We start from the raw sequence: 17,638 nt of genomic DNA, 5'->3' as shown, positions 1-17,638 counted from the left end.
TCCACCGTTTAAAGTGAAATCCCAGTGGGTTAGGAGGAGACTGTTCAGAATGTGCACTCATCCCCACGCCTGAAAGCTCTGGGCCCCATTCAGAGAGCTAAATTGAAATTCTCCCTTCTGTGTCACCTCCCCTTCCCTATCCCCCTCCTGCCCCATCCCTGTTACTATCCAGGAATGTAAGCAATTTCCTAAGTGGACTTTGAGCACTTTTGGACTAGGCTTGTTCTAATGTCACCGTTCAGAACTGCCCCAATCCGTGATCCTGCTGGACGACCTTGACCTCCGTCTCTGTGGGGCTTCGTTGTGGTCAAGTCTCAGCTCAGCTGCCAGTCCTGAGCTGCAGCAGCCTCCCCTCCGCCTGTCCGGGCGCTCCTGGCGGGGAGGCTGCGGCCCCAGAGCAGCCGATGTGGTTTCTGCCTTACGCGGTCTGCTTAGCCAGGCCAGGGCTCCTCCTCAGGTTATTCTGTAGAGCAAATCTGTTCCTTATGACCATTATATCCTCTGCTCATCTAACTGGTCTAAAATTTTTCTCGTAATAACCGTTTTCTGAAATCGTTTAACTTGGTAGATGAATACTATGTAAAGGTCATAATGTTACATAAAAGGCCATGCATTGCTTATTGAAATGAAGAACTAAACATTTAAAATTAATTGCTAAAATATCCCTTTATTAAAAAAAAATTCCTGAGTAATAAGTCATTTGGAGTACCACGCAGGCACACATTTTAATGTCTTTGAACCAAATAAGAACAATCTCAACATGCTTTGCTTTAGTGTAAAAATCAATTTATTATACAATCATACAGAATGCTTATCTATCTACAAAGAAAAATGGCTTTTCCTGCCTCCCTGTCCACCCCCATCATGATATTATGTTCTCAAGTATTTTCAAAGGAAAACCAAAAAGTGACATCCCCATTTTCTAAATAAGGAAGTCCCCAGAAACAGAATCAGAATGGTGTCTTACCTACAAAGTGCTGTTCTGCCCATCACAATGAGTATCATTTTTGTTTCACAAATAAAAAGGAATACTTCTCTAATGGGGTTAGGGAGGACGTTCTCTCTCAATATGCCTACATGCTTCAATATATCATGGTGATGGGTTGAAAATGTCACTTCATTTCCGTTTAACATTCTGCTTAAAAAAAAATTAGAATTTTTAACATGTGCTTATAGTATATATTTTCATTCTTATTAAGAGTAAAAGGAAATTCGGGAACAAAGTTTTCGTTTTTCTAACAGTATATATAGGCTGTTTTTTTTAAACTACTTTAAAAAAATCACATTAAGTGTAGACATTTTGCTTTTTAAAGTTTCAACACTTAATGACCGGTTACAATAGTCACCTGATCCAGTTTTTTGTGGCTAAGATCTCAGAGCTCTGTGTATTTGTATCAGCCCTTGAATGGTTTAAGGCTAGAAGTGTTTGATTAGAACTAAAGACCAAATGGGAAGCAGGGTCCTGAAGCCTCTAGGTTGAGCTGGGAAGTGCAAACTACCCAAGTTTTTCCCTTTGAGAGGTTTCCCCCTGCCTTCTACTTAGGGCTGGTGGGCTGGGTCACTCCGCTGAAGGATGGCTTCTCTCCTTTCTCGGCCAGGACCAAGTCCAGGGAAGCCGCAAAGCGGCAGGTAAACTCAGAGACGGAAGCGCCTCCCTGACACTGGAGAACCAGCTGCAAACAACGCACGCCGGGTGAGGTCCGGCTTCTCCCTGGGTCCCACTTTCCCCTCCGGATGTACTTTGAGAACAGATTTTTAGGCCTCCCTTGGGACCTAAAACTGAACTCGAGTCCAGTTCCTCTGAGGGGCTTAGTCCAACCCGCGTTTTGTTGCAGAGGAGGAGCCAGAGGCTGGCCCTTCTTTTGGAACGAGTTTCTGGGAGAGAACGAAACTCAGAGCAATACTGTTAGGACGGGATGGAAGGAAGTGGGGATGAAGCGGCCTAGAAAAATCAGTTTTCAACAACTTTTTAGAAGAGTAAATACAGAGTAAGTGGGCGTCAGAAATGCGTGTTGGGTAAAAACGGACCAGGGGCCCGCGGCGCCGTCACCTTCCGCAAAGCAGGCCAGGTCCGGAGAGGGGAGCGGACAGGAGCGGGAAGGGGGAAAACACCACCGGGGTCTGTGTCGTACCAGAGTCCGCGCGCTTTTTTTAAACAGGGAAAAGAATTTTAACACTGGAAATCGAGGGCCCAAGAAGGACAGAAAGGCACCTCCGGACAGACCGTCGGGCCCAGACAGCAGTAAGCGCGCCTTTCCGGCGCTTGCACATCTGACCTCAACATTATGAACTACAAGTTGTTTTAAAGAAAAGGAAGGAAAAAGAAAATGTCTAAAGTGGCAAGTCTTATGGGTAAAAATCTTCCTCGCATCTTCAAAAACTGTTTCCGTTCTTGGTGCAAGTGAACAGTAAAGGTTTAATACTTAGAAAAAAAAATATTACTGCTGCTCTCCTCTGCTTTTGTGCTTGTTCTCAGGAGAAAGCGTGTTACCTGGGCAGGGAAGGGATGTGCAGAGTTCGCCGAACTGGCACTTTTCACTGAGGTTCATTACCAGTCCCTGGCTCAGCGCTGGAATCTTTGCATCATCCTCCTCTTCCCGTTTTCCCAAAAAGTTAACCTACAAAGAGTGACAGCAGTGTTTGGGGGTATTATCCACAAGCAGGCTCACAAGAAGTAGCGGGCCAACTCAACATCTGTTTTGCCCCAACGGCTCTAATTTATAAATATTCCAGTGCCTTCTCCTTCTAGGGAAAAGGGAAGATTCCTTGATAAGAAAGGAAACAGGCAGCCAGATTTAGATCCTGCTTTCAGAGCTGAGCAGGGTGTCTGTTCACAACATAACCTGGGGAAATTTAACATAGAAGGTGACAGGAATATATGAATAGTCACGGAAACCAAAATAAAACAGAGGAACGATTCCTATCCGAAGCCCCTGAGCTAGGAGGATTTGGCAGAAGGTTTTTTTCCTCCTTAGAAAAAGGAATTGTCAAAATAAAATACAGATTTCATTACCATATCACTAAGTTGAGACTTAGAGTCTGTCAAATTCCTACACTACCTTCAAAGTTTTGCTAGGTTTTCCTGTTTTCTGTGTATAATCCATTTTAATATTTTCTGGGGTTGGGACAAATGCACTGATGACTTTATTGCTTAATAAGGACTAAGCGATTATTGCTTAATATAGATGAAGACCCTGTAGTTAGAAGGTAATTGACATTTTGTTTTCAACATTTTAAAGAAAACATTTTATTTGAAGACTGGCTTCAGAAAACAAGGCTCCATGTTTCCTGGCTTTGCGTGTGTTTAAGGCGTTACAGAGACAGTTTCTGGTGAGGGGTTCAGTTTATGGGGAGGAGGACAGAGAAGCTGCACCAGGTCTGAGGTGACGCGGTGTGCTGACGGAAGCATTCAGTTAACAGATTAACCTAATAGCAATATATTAATACATTCCAGGTACAAATGATTTATAAACTCAAAAGAAATTAGTTTATGCTAAAACATATATAACTTTCAATTCAGTCTTTGCTTTAAAACAAGCGAATCTGTTAGGCTATTATATATGCTTTGTCTGTCACTTGACGTTTACTGTGCTTTCTTGTTGATAACCCCATTAGTGGTGGTGAAGTAGGCTTTGGAAAAACCATTCTTCACTTCTTTCCCAGCAGGTGGCTCTTCCATAATTTTCTTCACTGGCTTTTTCCGGTATGTCTGTTGGATGTGTAGATTTCAAAGAAGGAAAAGGAAAAAGGATTCTTGAATAAGACTTTGTCTCTGACATGGTGTATAACCTAAAACAGCTCATGATATTATTGTATGATAACATCATGGACAAATAAGAATTTTTGTAATATGACAATTTTTAAGCTAATGGTTAAAAATAAAAGGGTAAAAACCAAGACAAATCTGAATTTCCATGAAAGGTTATTTCTTTCACCTTATCCATGTTGGTTAGGATTCACGTGTTATGGGATGAGCGCCCAAATTATTCTGCATTAGTTGCTTCCTTGTAGTTCCTAAAACTGAGATACTTTCCAATTTAAGCTGAAAAAATGTTATTTTGAAAGTACTAGTACCTTGGATTCTGGCTTGATTTGAGTTTTGACATATCCTTCCTAATTCTGACAAAATACCCGATTTCATCTTATTTTTGCCTTTTTTTTTTTTTTTAAAGCAATGGTATCAACAAGGGTCAAGACTGAAATTAAAGGAGTAAGACTCCATTTGAACAACAAGTAGGGATGACATCCTGGGTGCCCATCACCCACCCTGCTGGGCCACAGGCGGCTCCTCGACACCAAGCACCACGTGCACTCCGTGAGCTTTCCTGGAACGGTCTGTGTCTGTTTTTGTTTGGGGGCTTTGTTTGGTTCTGTCAGTGGTTATTTCTTTAGAGATTCTCAAAGGAGACCTGTAACTCTTCTAAAAGACAAAGCCTACCCCGTCCAATTTTAGAAACATAGGGGCTTAAAAACCTGTCAGAGGCTCAGGCTCCTACCGCTGGGCTCTGTTCGAAGCCTCTGTGGGTTAACTTTCATCAAACACAAACTAAAAAGGAAAGAACCTGTTGTCTGAAGAAATATCCTTGATTATAATTTCGAAAGTGCTGTTTTGAGTATAAATGTATATTCTCATTTCTTTTTCATGGAGCTTACTTTCCCAGCACCCCTCCCCCCCAAAACACACACAGGAGAGTAATTTAAAATCCACAGCCACCTGAGGCCAGTGCCCTGCTGTGGCTTTCATCAGTTTTTTGTCTTCACGGAGTTTCTTTGAAAATGTGTTTTGAAGCTCTGTTCACTTAAATTGTTGATTAAAAAGAAAATGACCATGAAGAAAAAGCCAATGTGACCTTTCCATGATGGCTGGCCTCAAAAGAATATTTTCCAAATAGTGAGTTTATAATATCACAGTGCTGATATGGAAACAATTTTTTTAATACTAAACTCATTTAGCTTCTGTTTTTCTCCATTCAAACAGATTTCCTGCATTCACTTAGAAGACTTTGGGAGCTTGGTGCAAATACATCAACCAAACGTGTGACTTCACTGAATTCTAATAAAACGCCCACTAGGCTGGAATAGGGGTTATCCTTCAAGGGGAGGATGCGGGGCATGGAATTAGGAATGCAGGTTTCTCTGGTTCCTTTGGGTGCCTCTGTTCCACACAAGTCTGTGCTCTGTTATTTAATTGCTCTTATGTAAGACAAAAGCCCAGTCTACTATGTTTTGCCACTGAAGACTTACAGGTCACTTACCTGCACGTAAAAATTTAAGAAGAGGATGACTAACGTCAGCATGTAGGAAGACTGGAAGATGAGACAGCCCAGAGGGAAGCCGCAGGGCTTCACCACTGCGCTCATGGTGTGCGTGATGGTGAGCACGAACTGCACCTGGTGGGGGCAGGGGTGCGGGGTGGGGGGAGAGGCGGCAGGTGAGGCGACCGGGTAAGCCACAGAAAATCCATTTTGCAATGTTATACGTTGAGAACTCGACTTCTAGTACTAAGATTTGCAAAAATAAGATGCTGAAGCAACCCCCCATCCTATCCAGACATTTCACCTGAACAACACTAGTAGGCAGATACAATTGCCCCCTTGTTTTCTCATGGAAGAGTAGCAGTTGAATTCTTTAGATAAAAAGGAATCGGGTAAAATTAATGTCTGGGTTAAGGATCTACATTTCAAAGCAAGGAATGAGCTAATTGTATTCACAGAGGACATTTTGAAACACCAGGATTAATGCTTAGAAGGTTAATTTTAGAGAAAAATGGGCAGCCTCCTCGCCCAGAAGAGCCTCTGTCCAGGATGACCGATTCCTTTCCTCCATCCCTGAGAATACTTAGATGCGTCCCATGGAGAAGAGCAGAAAGGAGGGGTGACATACCAGCTGAGCCTGTGTGAGGTACTTCTTCCACCAGAGATACCTGTGCATGGACGGGAACACGGAAAGGCCATAGTAGGAGTACATGAGGATGTGGATGAAACTGTTCAGGGTGGGTCCGAAGAAGCCTGTAACAGTACAGCGGAAATTTACTGTTCACTTTCCTCGAACGAGACTGGTTCTTCTTGTGTGTCATCAGGGAAGATAAGTAACAACTCCGGTACCATCACCTACCAGAATTTCACACTGATAAGTTCACCTTCGTTTCTGTGTTATTAGTCCAGCAGGATTTGGCAAAAGTCGCCGAGGTAGGACAAAACTGGGATGGTTTTTCAGCCAGAACGTCAACCAGACAAGGTAATTCCTGATCTGCAAAGGTTTTACTGTCTTACACCATCATTACTGTCCACAAATTGGAAAGAAAAGGAAACGTTTGCTTAAACCTGGTGGCAGAGTTCCTTTGAAAGAGAAATGCCTCCACTTTCGCTAAACCTGTGATGAACCATTCTGGTTGCGGGAAGAGGCTGCGGTACGAGGCTGAACAAAGCCCCGAAGCATCCAGGATGGTAGGTTGCTTTTATATTTAGGACTCAACCTGAAAGGGACCTAGGAAGCAGGCGATGCTGGGGGAAAGCGAGGGGGAAGGTCCTGCAGGAGAGAAGGCTGGGACAGAAGAGGGATCAGTGAGATTTCCCAGTGGCTGGGCCATCTCATGGACTTCTAGGACAAGGAATATCTAAAATTCAGTTTTAGGATCTATGCTGTGCCCTCCCTGCCCCTTCCTTCCTGAAGTCCCTATAGCTGCCATCAAGGGGGGTGACTGGTGTTTCAGGAAACCAAAGGAAAAAACTAAGTTCTATGTTGGCTCAACTAGGAAGCAAAAGAATTTAGCTGCAAGAGGTCAGATGTCAGAGACGGGTTCTTTGCTGGAGAGTGGGATACTCACGGTCGTGAGGATTAAATCCATACATCCATGCACAGTGCTTACAACGTGCCCGGCAAAGTGACTACTACTTACATGCCACCTCGGGATCCAGATGGAGCTGAGTCCTGCACCTGGAGGGGCTGTGGAGCTAGAGGACCCCTAGAAGCCGGGTTCCCTTGGATGTATCTGTTTTACCTTTATAAATTTTGTCATCTGGAAAAGGGGCAGGACGTGATTGACTGAATAATACTGTATAAACTGAAAAGTTCTGCACCTCTGCCGGTTAACCAGTTTAAATTCTCCAGCCTGGTTTTCCAATTCTAGATCAGAGATCTGGTTAGATAAACGCAAATCAATGAATAAGAAATGAAAACACTCATTCCAGTCAGCGTTTGTGAAGGACTTACTGGATATAACTTTGTACGGGGCTCGGATTTACATGAAAACAGAGACCTAGATAACATGTCAGTGGGATTTCTTTACTCACCTGAGTTTTCATTACCATGAATGCATGGAAATGACTACTTGTTGCTTACAATTTTTTAATATTTTAGGTTCATGAGAAATGGTCACACACAGCATCTTGACAGGAATCTGATGTCTTTAAACAGATTATGTGAGACTGTCTTTCAGATGCTTAGTGATTGTAATGAGATAGCTGATAAACACAAAAAATACTTAACCTTAATTCTTTGATACTGTTTACAGCATAAGTCTAACAAAACTGAAGACAGTAGATTCGGTCTAGGGGAGGTATAAACTCACCTCTGATTTCCACACCCCCAGCAATTTCCTTTACACTCTGGTTTCAATGTACGTCTTCATGGTCACTGATACTTTTTAAAATGTCAATGTTTGGAATACATCTTTACGACCCCAAAATCATTTTGACTTAAGTTTTTACCTGTACTGAGTTTTCATAGGACAGTTTCAGATTGGGGGATATAAAACAATCAGAAAGTACTGCTGTCTCTTTTGCAGGTCACAATGGACCCATTAGTGAACCATGAACTTGCTGTGGTGAGGGTCATAAGCTTATTAAAAAGTGCAACAGAATTAACCACAACAACAGAACCCAAAAGTGCATCCCCCAGAACTAGGTGAAATGGTTTCTGAAATTCTTGTTTCATACAAAGTATATACATGTAAAGAGGCTGGGATATAATGTGTATTGTAGTTCTCAGTTAAAAAAAAATACTGAAAGCCACAGAGAGATGTGACCTTAATTCTTCAGAGTGGAAAGAGAGCCCTAGGAGTTGAAGTGACCCCAATCTGTAGCACCGCCAGGTGGGGACTGTGGAAGGTGCCAGATTTATTTCTACAGGTGTCCTTGAGCCCCCAGGGTTGGACGATAATTGCTCCAGCTGGGGTACATGCTCCTGGTCCTCAGACCTTTGGGCATGGAAAAAAGATGTTTTTAAAATTTAAGGTAATACTCAGATTTTGCCAGAATCAAAGACCAGATAGCTAAACGGCCACTGGCAAACAGGTGCTTCTCTGGGTAACAGTGCTGTACCCCCCACCCCCGTGGCCTCCCTTTTCTCTCTCCTGATCCATGTGCAATATTCAAGACACTTACAGAGGTCTTAGAAGACCAACCACAGAGACCTGAAAAATCAGTGAAAGCACTTACTTTGCCCACAAGGTATCCAGTTCAAAACACACCACCAGATGTTAAACATGGAGGCATGATGGTATACGTGAAGAAAAGTAATCTGGCTGGTTTTTTTCCGCAAAACAAAGAAAATTGTGTCCAAGAACTCTACTGATTTGGAGAAGTAGTACCACCATAACACCTTAGCTACCTGTAAGAATGTGGAAACAGGAAAGAGAAAAGGTGAGCAAGGAAAATGCCCATCCTGCTGCCCTACCTACCTCTCAGCAACCTGGGGGACACTGGGTTTCACTAGTGTGCATTTCTCCCTCCATCACACAAGCACCTTCCCAGCCTCTCTACCTTCAGCTTCTCCTTATTCCCAGCAATCCCCCCCACTCTAGTGAAAATGAGGCAGGTCTCCAAAACGCAGATCTGATCAAGGGAGTCCTGGGCACCTGCAGAGCACAGGTTCTTTCCCTGGTTTGCCCTGGATGCTATTTCCAGCACCCCGTTCTCGGGGCACACCCCTACTCTCTGAGCACACCACCCTATGCTGCCCAGGTGCTCTGCTTCCTCTAACTGGGCTTCCTAGTGCCCTCCTCCCCCCATCCATGTTCCTTTCCTCTGGAACTCTACCTAACCCTCTGCTTACTTTTCTCAGGCCTCATCAGCTGCTCCTTCATTGCATTCCCCGCTTACGTTCTGCCTCTGCCCTCAGTAAGGAGGACAGTGAGGCCAGGATTAGCCACAGCCGGCCCACCACACAGGGCAGGAACCTGCCCATCTCTGCTCCACGCTTGGCACTCAACAGATCACTACTGTTCCTCAACACTGGGTTTACATTTTCCCCCCTCTTCCTCTAACCGGTGTATGTTTTTATCTCTTAACTGTTACAGGGGCCTGGAGCCGTCTGTACACACAAACTACATCTTTCACATCTTCTCCTCAGATTTGAAATCAAGATGGCGTATGAAGTGTTGACCCACGGCACTGTGCACCTGAAACTAATATTACCCTGTATCTTAACTAACTGGAATTCAAATAAAAACCTAAAATCAAAATGCTCTTCCTCCTCACTGAAGTGGTGGGTCCGGATTCCCCCTTCCCTCCCCTCCTGAGTCCCTTACAAAGTCTCAGGTATGGGGCAAATACTTGAAAGGAGCTGGGGTTTTAGCGCTAACAACGAAACATATGAAGGAGTGTGTAGAACAGGGACTTTGAAGCGAGACTATCTGCTTCCCGAGAACATAATAAGGTGTGGTGGCTTCCACCCTAATGTTTGAGGGTCTAGTTAAACTTCACAGACATCAAGCCAAATACAAATGTAAAACAACAACCCTTAGAGAATTGTATGGTAACCCCAAAATGTAATGGTCAGTGATAGAAATAAATTAGAAATAAAATGGGTGCCAAAAAAAATGGGTGCAGAGAAATCTATATACCATATTTTGTATTATAGCTTTGAAGATTTTTTTAAAAAAGTTTAAAATTGTACATCTTAAAGACTTTAAAAGACTTCTATCTAATCATGTTTTTTTGTTATGGAAATTTATCAAACACACATAAATTCAAGGACAGTTAAGTATAAAGAACCTGTGTACCTATCACTAAGCTTCAGAGTTTTTAATATGATTCCAATTTGTTGAATCGGTTCTATTTCTAAACATTTTTACAGGAGTGTAGCATTACTATAAGCAAAGGCAGAGGGACAAGCAGCTCCCCGGTGAACTGGACACGGTGCTCTATCCCAGGACCCCGAGATCAAGAACTCAGCCGAAGGCAGACGCTTAACCCAGGTGCCCCATTAAGAAGTTTCTCCATTCACTTTTCACTCAACAGTTTTATCACTTATGGATGACTGCTGAACACATCCACTGTTTCACTAACACTTGCAAAAGGACGATTTTTCTAATTCTCTCGTTAGGTATTTTCCCTCTTCTATAGAGAAGAGCTCTTCCTCTATTTGGAAATTCACATATGAAAAGCAAAGATAAATGTTTCTGTCCCTTTAACTTTTTTCCCCTAGAACAAGCTGGTGTTCTAGCAACCTTCAGACAGCAACAATGTGTTTTTTAGTATCATTTTAAACTCATGGTTTTTAAGTAAATGTATCTCAATACATTCCAGTCAGTAATCTTTTTGAATTGTCCCATGGTGAGCACTGGGAGTCCCCTTCAAGGTGGCTCCTAGATCTTTTTGTAACGACCCGGGTAGTCCTGGACAGCATGCTTGCTTTCTGTCACAAGATGTCCTGGATTCTGCTTATACACTTTTCCCACCCCAAACCGGGAATTGGCCAATTCTCTAAGAACCCTAATCCCTTCTGGTGGAAAATTATATTTAGAAAGCACAATCTGGGTATTCATGCTCATTGCACTGGGCTGTCAGAGACTAACTAGGCCTTTTCTGGAGATAAGAGCTAAAAAACACATTTGTTTTTAGAATAAAATTAATTCTGACATTTCCAATTTGAATCTGAATAATGTTAGAAAAGAGATACTAATAAAAAAGTTAAACTATGTTTCAAATAGTAATTGTAATGATATTAACATTATGTACTTATTCTACAGTGTACCTGTAACAGTCTCCAAAAAGCAGTACCAATATTTTCATTAATAGAAACCAAAAAAAAAAAAAAAATACGGTATACTGTTAAGATATATCCCCCTCAGGAATTTCAGTCAAAACACTATGTTTTTAAGTCACTTGAAATAATTCTGTAGGTGGTTGTTACTGGCTTCATATATGGCTCTATTCATTTATTTTAGTTTCCAAGTTCTGGAAGGAAGGCTGTCTTGCTTTCTTTTCAAACTTAATTTTGTTTCATATTATGTAAAACATGTAATGGTTCCCAAATCAAATATGACACAAGGTACATTCAGGGAAGTCCAGCTTCCATTCCTATCCCCCTCTGCCTAGTTCCTTCTCCCAAAAGAGCACTTTGTTAGGTTTTGGTTTCTTCTGTTTCTTTTCATAAACAAACACACACACGCATTTGTATCACTTCTTGTACGACTATAAACACAGTCTGCAAGTTGTTTTTGTTTTGTTGTTTAGAGAATGTCTCGGAAATTAACAGCATAGAGATCTTCCTCCTCCTGTTTTGCAAAGGGTCCATTTCTGGATGTGCCCTGGTTTATTCAGTCAGTCCCCCATAGTTAACTGGGACATTTGGAAAATATTTTTGTTATCAAGTGTTTCTATTAGGAGGACTCCTTTTCTTATGTAATCCAGCCCCATCCTCATATCTGGAAGGAGAAAACGTCCTCTCCTTATCAAGGAGAGATGCCTGCAAATGGTCAGTTAGCTTCTCAGGACTCACCCGGACATCAGCTTCCCCGGCACTGGCAAGATCTTGACACTGTAAGTTGTAGCCTCCTTCCCAACTGGAGAGAATAAGCTGCCAAAGAAACAGAGGAGGAAAAATTAATGCTAAGATTTGGAAGGGAACTGAATTTTCTATTCATGTTCCTGACTGGTGTCTATGCAAGGTCGGAGCAGGAACTCCCCAGCACTTGAGTTTCTCAATCCTGTCCTCAAACACATGTGATCAAAGGATTTCCTTCCTGCTGTTGAACAGATACCAATGGTTGTATTTCTGATTTGGTATAATTTACTTCTAACCTTTACAGTGACCCAAAGGAACAGAATTTGGCTACCATTTGAGTAACAATATCTACTCCCATATTTCTACAGGTGAAATGCAGAATTACATGTAAACATCTGAGGAAACACTAAAAATTTTTTCAAAGATTTATTTACTTGTTTGAGAGTAAGAGAGAGAGTGGAGGAAGGGGCAGAGAAAATCTGAAGCAGGCTCTCTGCTGAGCACAGAGTCTGAGATGGGACTTGATCTCATGACTGAAATTAGGACCTGAGCCAAAATCAAGAATCTGACACCCAACCAATGGAGCCACCGAGTATTTTTTAATAATTATTTAATATTATTTAATACTTTGTATTGGCTTATCTTAATTGATCATCTCCATAATTTTATGAAGTACATACTTATTACCATTTTACAGATGTGAAAACCAGGGCTCAAAGATTTTTAAGTCATTTTCTTTATTGTATTTATGCTCCTTGGTAATCAGTCATTTGTGTGATTATAACTGATTAATATCTATATCCCTCATCATGTTGAAAAAACAAAAGGCTCTACGAAGGTCTGTGCCTTTTTTGCCCATCTTTGAATCCACTGTTCCTTGCCCAATGCCTACTCCATAGAAGGCACTCAGTGCATATATATGAGAAAAAGAACTTTTAAAATTCTTTGTGGAAAATTCTGCCAAAGAAATTCTGTCTTTTCTTTCCTGCTATTACTGCAAAAACTCAAAATCCTAGAATATAAAGCATGTATATAAGTTACTTGCCCCTTCATCAAATTTTATTTAGGGGAAAACTTAATTTATGAGAGAATGTTTAACCTTTCCAATTTCAGTAATATTGAGCAGGTAATTATCTGCAATTGCTGAATGAAAAATATCTCTGGATATGAAAAGAAACCTATACATCTGACGAGTCTGAGAGGGCCTTTGAATATTCAGTAATTGTGTATACTGTGAAATGATCACAGGAAGTCCAGTTAACATGTCACATAAGGTACCCAAAGGCCTCTATTTGTGGCTGCTTATCAGAGATGTGTCAAGGTACAGCTCTGTTCAAATACATACAGAGTACGGAGGAAGGGGATGTTAAAACTGAACATTAGGAACAGCTGAACTACTAAAAAAAAAAAAAAAAACATTTAGATCATCTAAAACTACCTGACAATTTAAAATTTAAATAGAATTAAGCAGTTGGGGCTCCTGGGTGGCTCAGTCGGTTGTGACCGACCCTTGATTTCAGCTCAGGTCATGATCTCATCAGGGTGGTGGGATGGAGGTCAGCTGTCAGGCTCCACACTGAACAGAAAATCTGCTTGAGATTCTCTCTCTCCCTCTTCCCCTCTCTGCTGGAGGCACTATTTTAAAAAAGGAGAGAGAGAAAAAAAAAAATCCTCCAGTGGCTTACCATTATATTCAGAATAAAAGGCAAACTCGGTTTCCAAGACCCTCTATGAATCTGCCATCTCTCCACATTGTGGATCGTTCCCTCCTCTATCCAGGGTGTTCTAGCTGCATCTTTATGGTCTTTGAACACCCCGAGTTTGTTCCTGCCTCAAGGCCTTTGTTTGCTGCTCCTTCTGCATAAACACACTCTCCCCAAATCTTCATATGCTTGATTTTCATCATTCAATGTCAAGTACCACTTGCTCAGAGACAGGTCTTCCTGCCCCGCCAGCAGCCCAGCACTCACTGCTGCACAAGGGAAAGGCCATGCTGTAGAATCTAGAATAGACTCTGACATAGTGTGGGAACTCCACACGTATTTCTTTAAAGAATGTTAATAAAGTTAGCAGTACTGCTAAAATTGTTAACATTAACCTCTGAACTGGGCCTAACAAGTTAGCAAGGTTAAATCAACCTATTACTCAACTAGCGGCTATTAAATATAACCCAATAGTGTCCAAGACCTTACGCTGGCCCGGGAAGAGTCTACAATCAGAGGAGACTAGGGGGCAATCAACAGTAGCAATTTTGAATCATAAGGTACAGAAGTGTGCACAGAGCAACAGCGGATAAGCAATAGATAAAATTCATAGCGGGGAATGGGCTCTGGGCAGATGTCCCCACCTAAAAAGGAACAGAAACCATTTATTTGCTTGAACACTACCGTACTGTCCTATTCCTTTAATGGTGAATACTATGCACTTTAATATTTAAACAGCATTTTCATATTTACTAACTCCTACTGCGTACTATTCTTTGAGGTTTTCAAGTCCAGAAATAGCATGTAACCCATCTTCCTATCTCTTTGGCTTATTAGTACAAGTCACAATAGGGAATGGGGGCTCATCGAACGCTGGCCAAGCAGAACTGGTAAATCCTTGTAGCCCCCTCTTGAGTTCTGGAGGATAAGCACGGGATCTCCATCTTAAGGGTAAGTTGCCTAAGGGTCAAAGCCTAAGTAACTGCTCTCGAATTACAGGGAGTGAGTGACCCACACGTCCAGCAAGTGTTAGAGCTCCTGGTGTCGTCAGACTTTCAGGCTGTTGTTCTGCCACAGGGGCTGCTTCTGAAAGCAATCCAGGAAAGACTATCTTTCCCTTTGGTTCTTCCCAGAGAAACGAATCTTGCTAGCTCATCCCATGAAGGGAAACTTACCTACTTGAAAAGCTCACTAAGAACTCCCCTTTCAGAGTGAGGTAAATCAGGAGAAGCGATGAGACAGGACTGGAGAGTGGCTTTCCTGACCCTGGACTCCATCGCCGGTCTCTGATCACGGGGCGCTGGTGTGGAAAGTGATGGCTACGAACCGTTCTCAGAACGGCGCAAACCCGAACAAGGCACAGATTAAACTCTGTGGAGGCTCCTGATGTCAGGCAGGGGTTTATGTTCTTTTAGAATTCGAGGACCAGGAAGGCAACTACACTCGTGCCATAGTCAGGCATTTACACCTGGACACGAATGACTTTAACCTGGCTGTTCCCCCAGGTTTGCTGGTGTCCCCTGAGGCTGCTCGCTGGAGCGGGTCTATTTAGCAGTTTTTGATTCTCCTTCGCAGGGATCTGAAACAGCCTTTGGTTTACAGGCAGGACAATTGTTACTTGTTTTCTTGTAGAATTACTCGGGTTTGGCATGCTGCAAAGGAATGGGCGATGCGTGATGTAATGGGGGCAGCTGGAGCCGGGCTGGAATGGCAACCAGCCTCCGCCATCGGTCCCGAGAAACAGCCCCGCCACTGTCGCGGACACAGGGACCCGAAGATGTGGGCAGTGGTATTGGAGGGACTATGCATTTGTATTTCAAACCAACTGCATTTGATATGTAAGTTGACTTAGAAACTACTTTGTCAGTCATTCAATAGCGATCTGGTCTCAGGCAAATCATGTACCTTTTCCAAGCCTCAGTATAAATCTGTAAAAGGAGAAAATCTGAACATCTGAGCTTTAAAGACCCGTTCAGATCTAAATTGTGATTTTAAATTACAATGGAAGACTAAGGACTAAAGAAAGGGGCCTAAGTTGGGATGAGAAAAATTCAAGTTAGAAACAAAGATTTCCAAAACTTCCAGAAGGAATATAAGCAACCACTGAAACAGTTCTGGAGACCTTAAAGAACGGTACTGAGAGCGAGTGTGGACAGCTTGCCGGGGCGCTGCCTCAGTGGCCGCGGCTCCACTGGGATCACTTACCTCTGCCAGCATGTATACGGAGAGAAGTGTGATTCCCAGATTGTACAAGGTGAGGATACCCTTGAGGGAAAGAGCAGGTCTGGTCTTCATGTATTTGTTACCCAGCCATATGGAAAGCAGATACAGGACAGTAAGAAAAAAGGTGGGAAGGTAAGAGTCCAACATGAACCATCCTCGGACTCGGGAATCTGAAAAGAAACAGTGAGAATTCTGAAGAGCGGTACTTCTGTTTAGTTATAAAATTTTACCACATATATTGAAAACATTTTGCAGGGGGGGGGGGGTTTGGTCTTTTTTTTTTTTTTTTTTTTTTTACGGGGGTATGCCTGATACACAACTTAAGAGTTTCAGAAGTACAACAGGATTCAACATTTGCAAATACACTGCAAAACGATGACCACAACAAAGTCTAGTTAACATCCATCACCTTAGTTACAAAAATGTTTTCCTTTGATGAGAACTTTAAAGATCTACCGTCACGTTTATTTGTACACACTCAATCCAACAAGGAACAGTATGACGCAGCACTGACTAAGCTGGATTTAGGTTACGGTTCAGAAGAACCACCCCATGGGGGCGAGAGTAGTTAAGGAAGGTTTCATGGAGCAAAGAGAACACGGAGCGATAGGGACAAGTAACTAAGGTGGGAGGTAGTAGTTCTAGCAACTTCTCTGGAAGAGTTACAATGTTTATTCACTCTAACTCAATAAATAGGAAGTACTACTATGCCATATGAGGGCAAAAACCAGCTCAGAAAGCCACAGTAACTTGCCAAGACCATACAGTAGTGGGCAGCAGAGCTGGGATCTGAATTCCTGTTTGATGCCTAGCCCACGAGACCTGCTGCTGTCTCCTCTGGGGAAGTCTGGAGCAGGCAGGAGAGAAGGGATAGCAATAGTATATAACACTGCATAAAACCTACATTCCTTGGAGCTTGCCAAGGACCTCGTGAGGTAAGCCAGGCAGAGCTCAGAGTTCAGCCCAGCCAGAGCGGTGGGACTGCACAGCAAGCAGGGGAAGCTCAAGAAGGCAAAGGCAAAGACTCGGAGCTGATGATGCAGATGAGTGGGCAGAGATTACAACCAAGGACCTAAACCTGACCATGGACTAGAAGTATAAACAGCTAGGAGGTAAGGACCAAGACACACCAAGTGTTCCTTACTCTGGAGAGCAAAAACGTAAAAATCTAAATAAAATACACAGAATAGCTCTATAATATAATTAGTAACATTTGAAAAGAACTATAGACACAAAGTGATTTTAGTTCTCTATTCTGCTCTTTTTTGTTGTTTACATAAAGAAAATAAACTGGCCCACAATTATAAAAAATAGCATGCTGTGGGACATCTGGGTGGCTCAGTCAGCTAAGCAGCAGCCTTCAGCTCAGGTCATGATCCCACGGTCCTGGGATCAAGTCCCACTCTGGGCTCCTTGGTCAGTAGGGAGCCTGTTTCTCCCTCTGCTTGCGCTCTTGGTCTCTCTCGCTGACAAATTAAAAAAAAAAAAAATAGTGTGCTATTTTTAATCTCTGCAAATGGAGGTGGAAGGAGCGGATTTTTCTAGCAGATCATGCCCTTTCTTCCTGTCTCTGCTTTTCCCCCATCTCTGCCCCTCTTTCTGCTCCATTCTACCTACCCCGCACAGCCCAGCTTCCCTTACTCCCGACAGACAGTACTGAGGAAAATGCCTTCTCAAGCCATCACTGTCTTATCACCTGTTCTTTAAACCGCTCCAATTGTGGCAGAGATAATAAGGAAGGAAAGGGGTTCATTTCAGTGCCCATGTGACTAATAGAGATTACCTGTCATACAACTAGCTGGTGAGCACTGGTCGTAAAGGTTTGTGCTATGTGCCTGCCACTTCCTAATGCCTGCCTCCATATCTAAATCCTATGCAGCCTCTCAAGACCAGATAAAGGTCCTGCCTTTTGAAGGGAACTGTTTCCTAGCACGCTCTCATCACTGCAGTTCCTCATCTGCGTAACAATTCTCATTTTAGAA

The 17,638-nt window shown here is 42.6% G+C and overlaps 1 protein-coding gene across 1 annotated transcript in view; it reads right to left on the bottom strand.

The window, feature by feature from the left end:
• Window positions 1-647: 647 nt before the first annotated feature.
• Window positions 648-17,638, bottom strand: part of ELOVL2 (ELOVL fatty acid elongase 2) — a 63,513-nt gene continuing 46,522 nt past the window's right edge. Inside the window, exons 3-9 of the mRNA XM_047734986.1 lie at window positions 15,639-15,826; window positions 11,725-11,802; window positions 8,439-8,610; window positions 5,884-6,008; window positions 5,256-5,390; window positions 1,689-3,709; window positions 648-1,651 (exon numbers count right to left, since the gene is read on the bottom strand). Coding sequence (XP_047590942.1) covers window positions 3,584-3,709; window positions 5,256-5,390; window positions 5,884-6,008; window positions 8,439-8,610; window positions 11,725-11,802; window positions 15,639-15,826 — 824 coding nt within the window. The 3' untranslated portion in view covers window positions 648-1,651; window positions 1,689-3,583. The remainder of the gene's footprint in view (window positions 1,652-1,688; window positions 3,710-5,255; window positions 5,391-5,883; window positions 6,009-8,438; window positions 8,611-11,724; window positions 11,803-15,638; window positions 15,827-17,638) is intronic.

Source organism: Lutra lutra, chromosome 6 (genome assembly GCF_902655055.1).
Source record: "Lutra lutra chromosome 6, mLutLut1.2, whole genome shotgun sequence".
NCBI classification, from domain to species: domain Eukaryota; kingdom Metazoa; phylum Chordata; class Mammalia; order Carnivora; family Mustelidae; genus Lutra; species Lutra lutra.
This window is presented reverse-complemented; position numbering and strand designations above follow the sequence as displayed.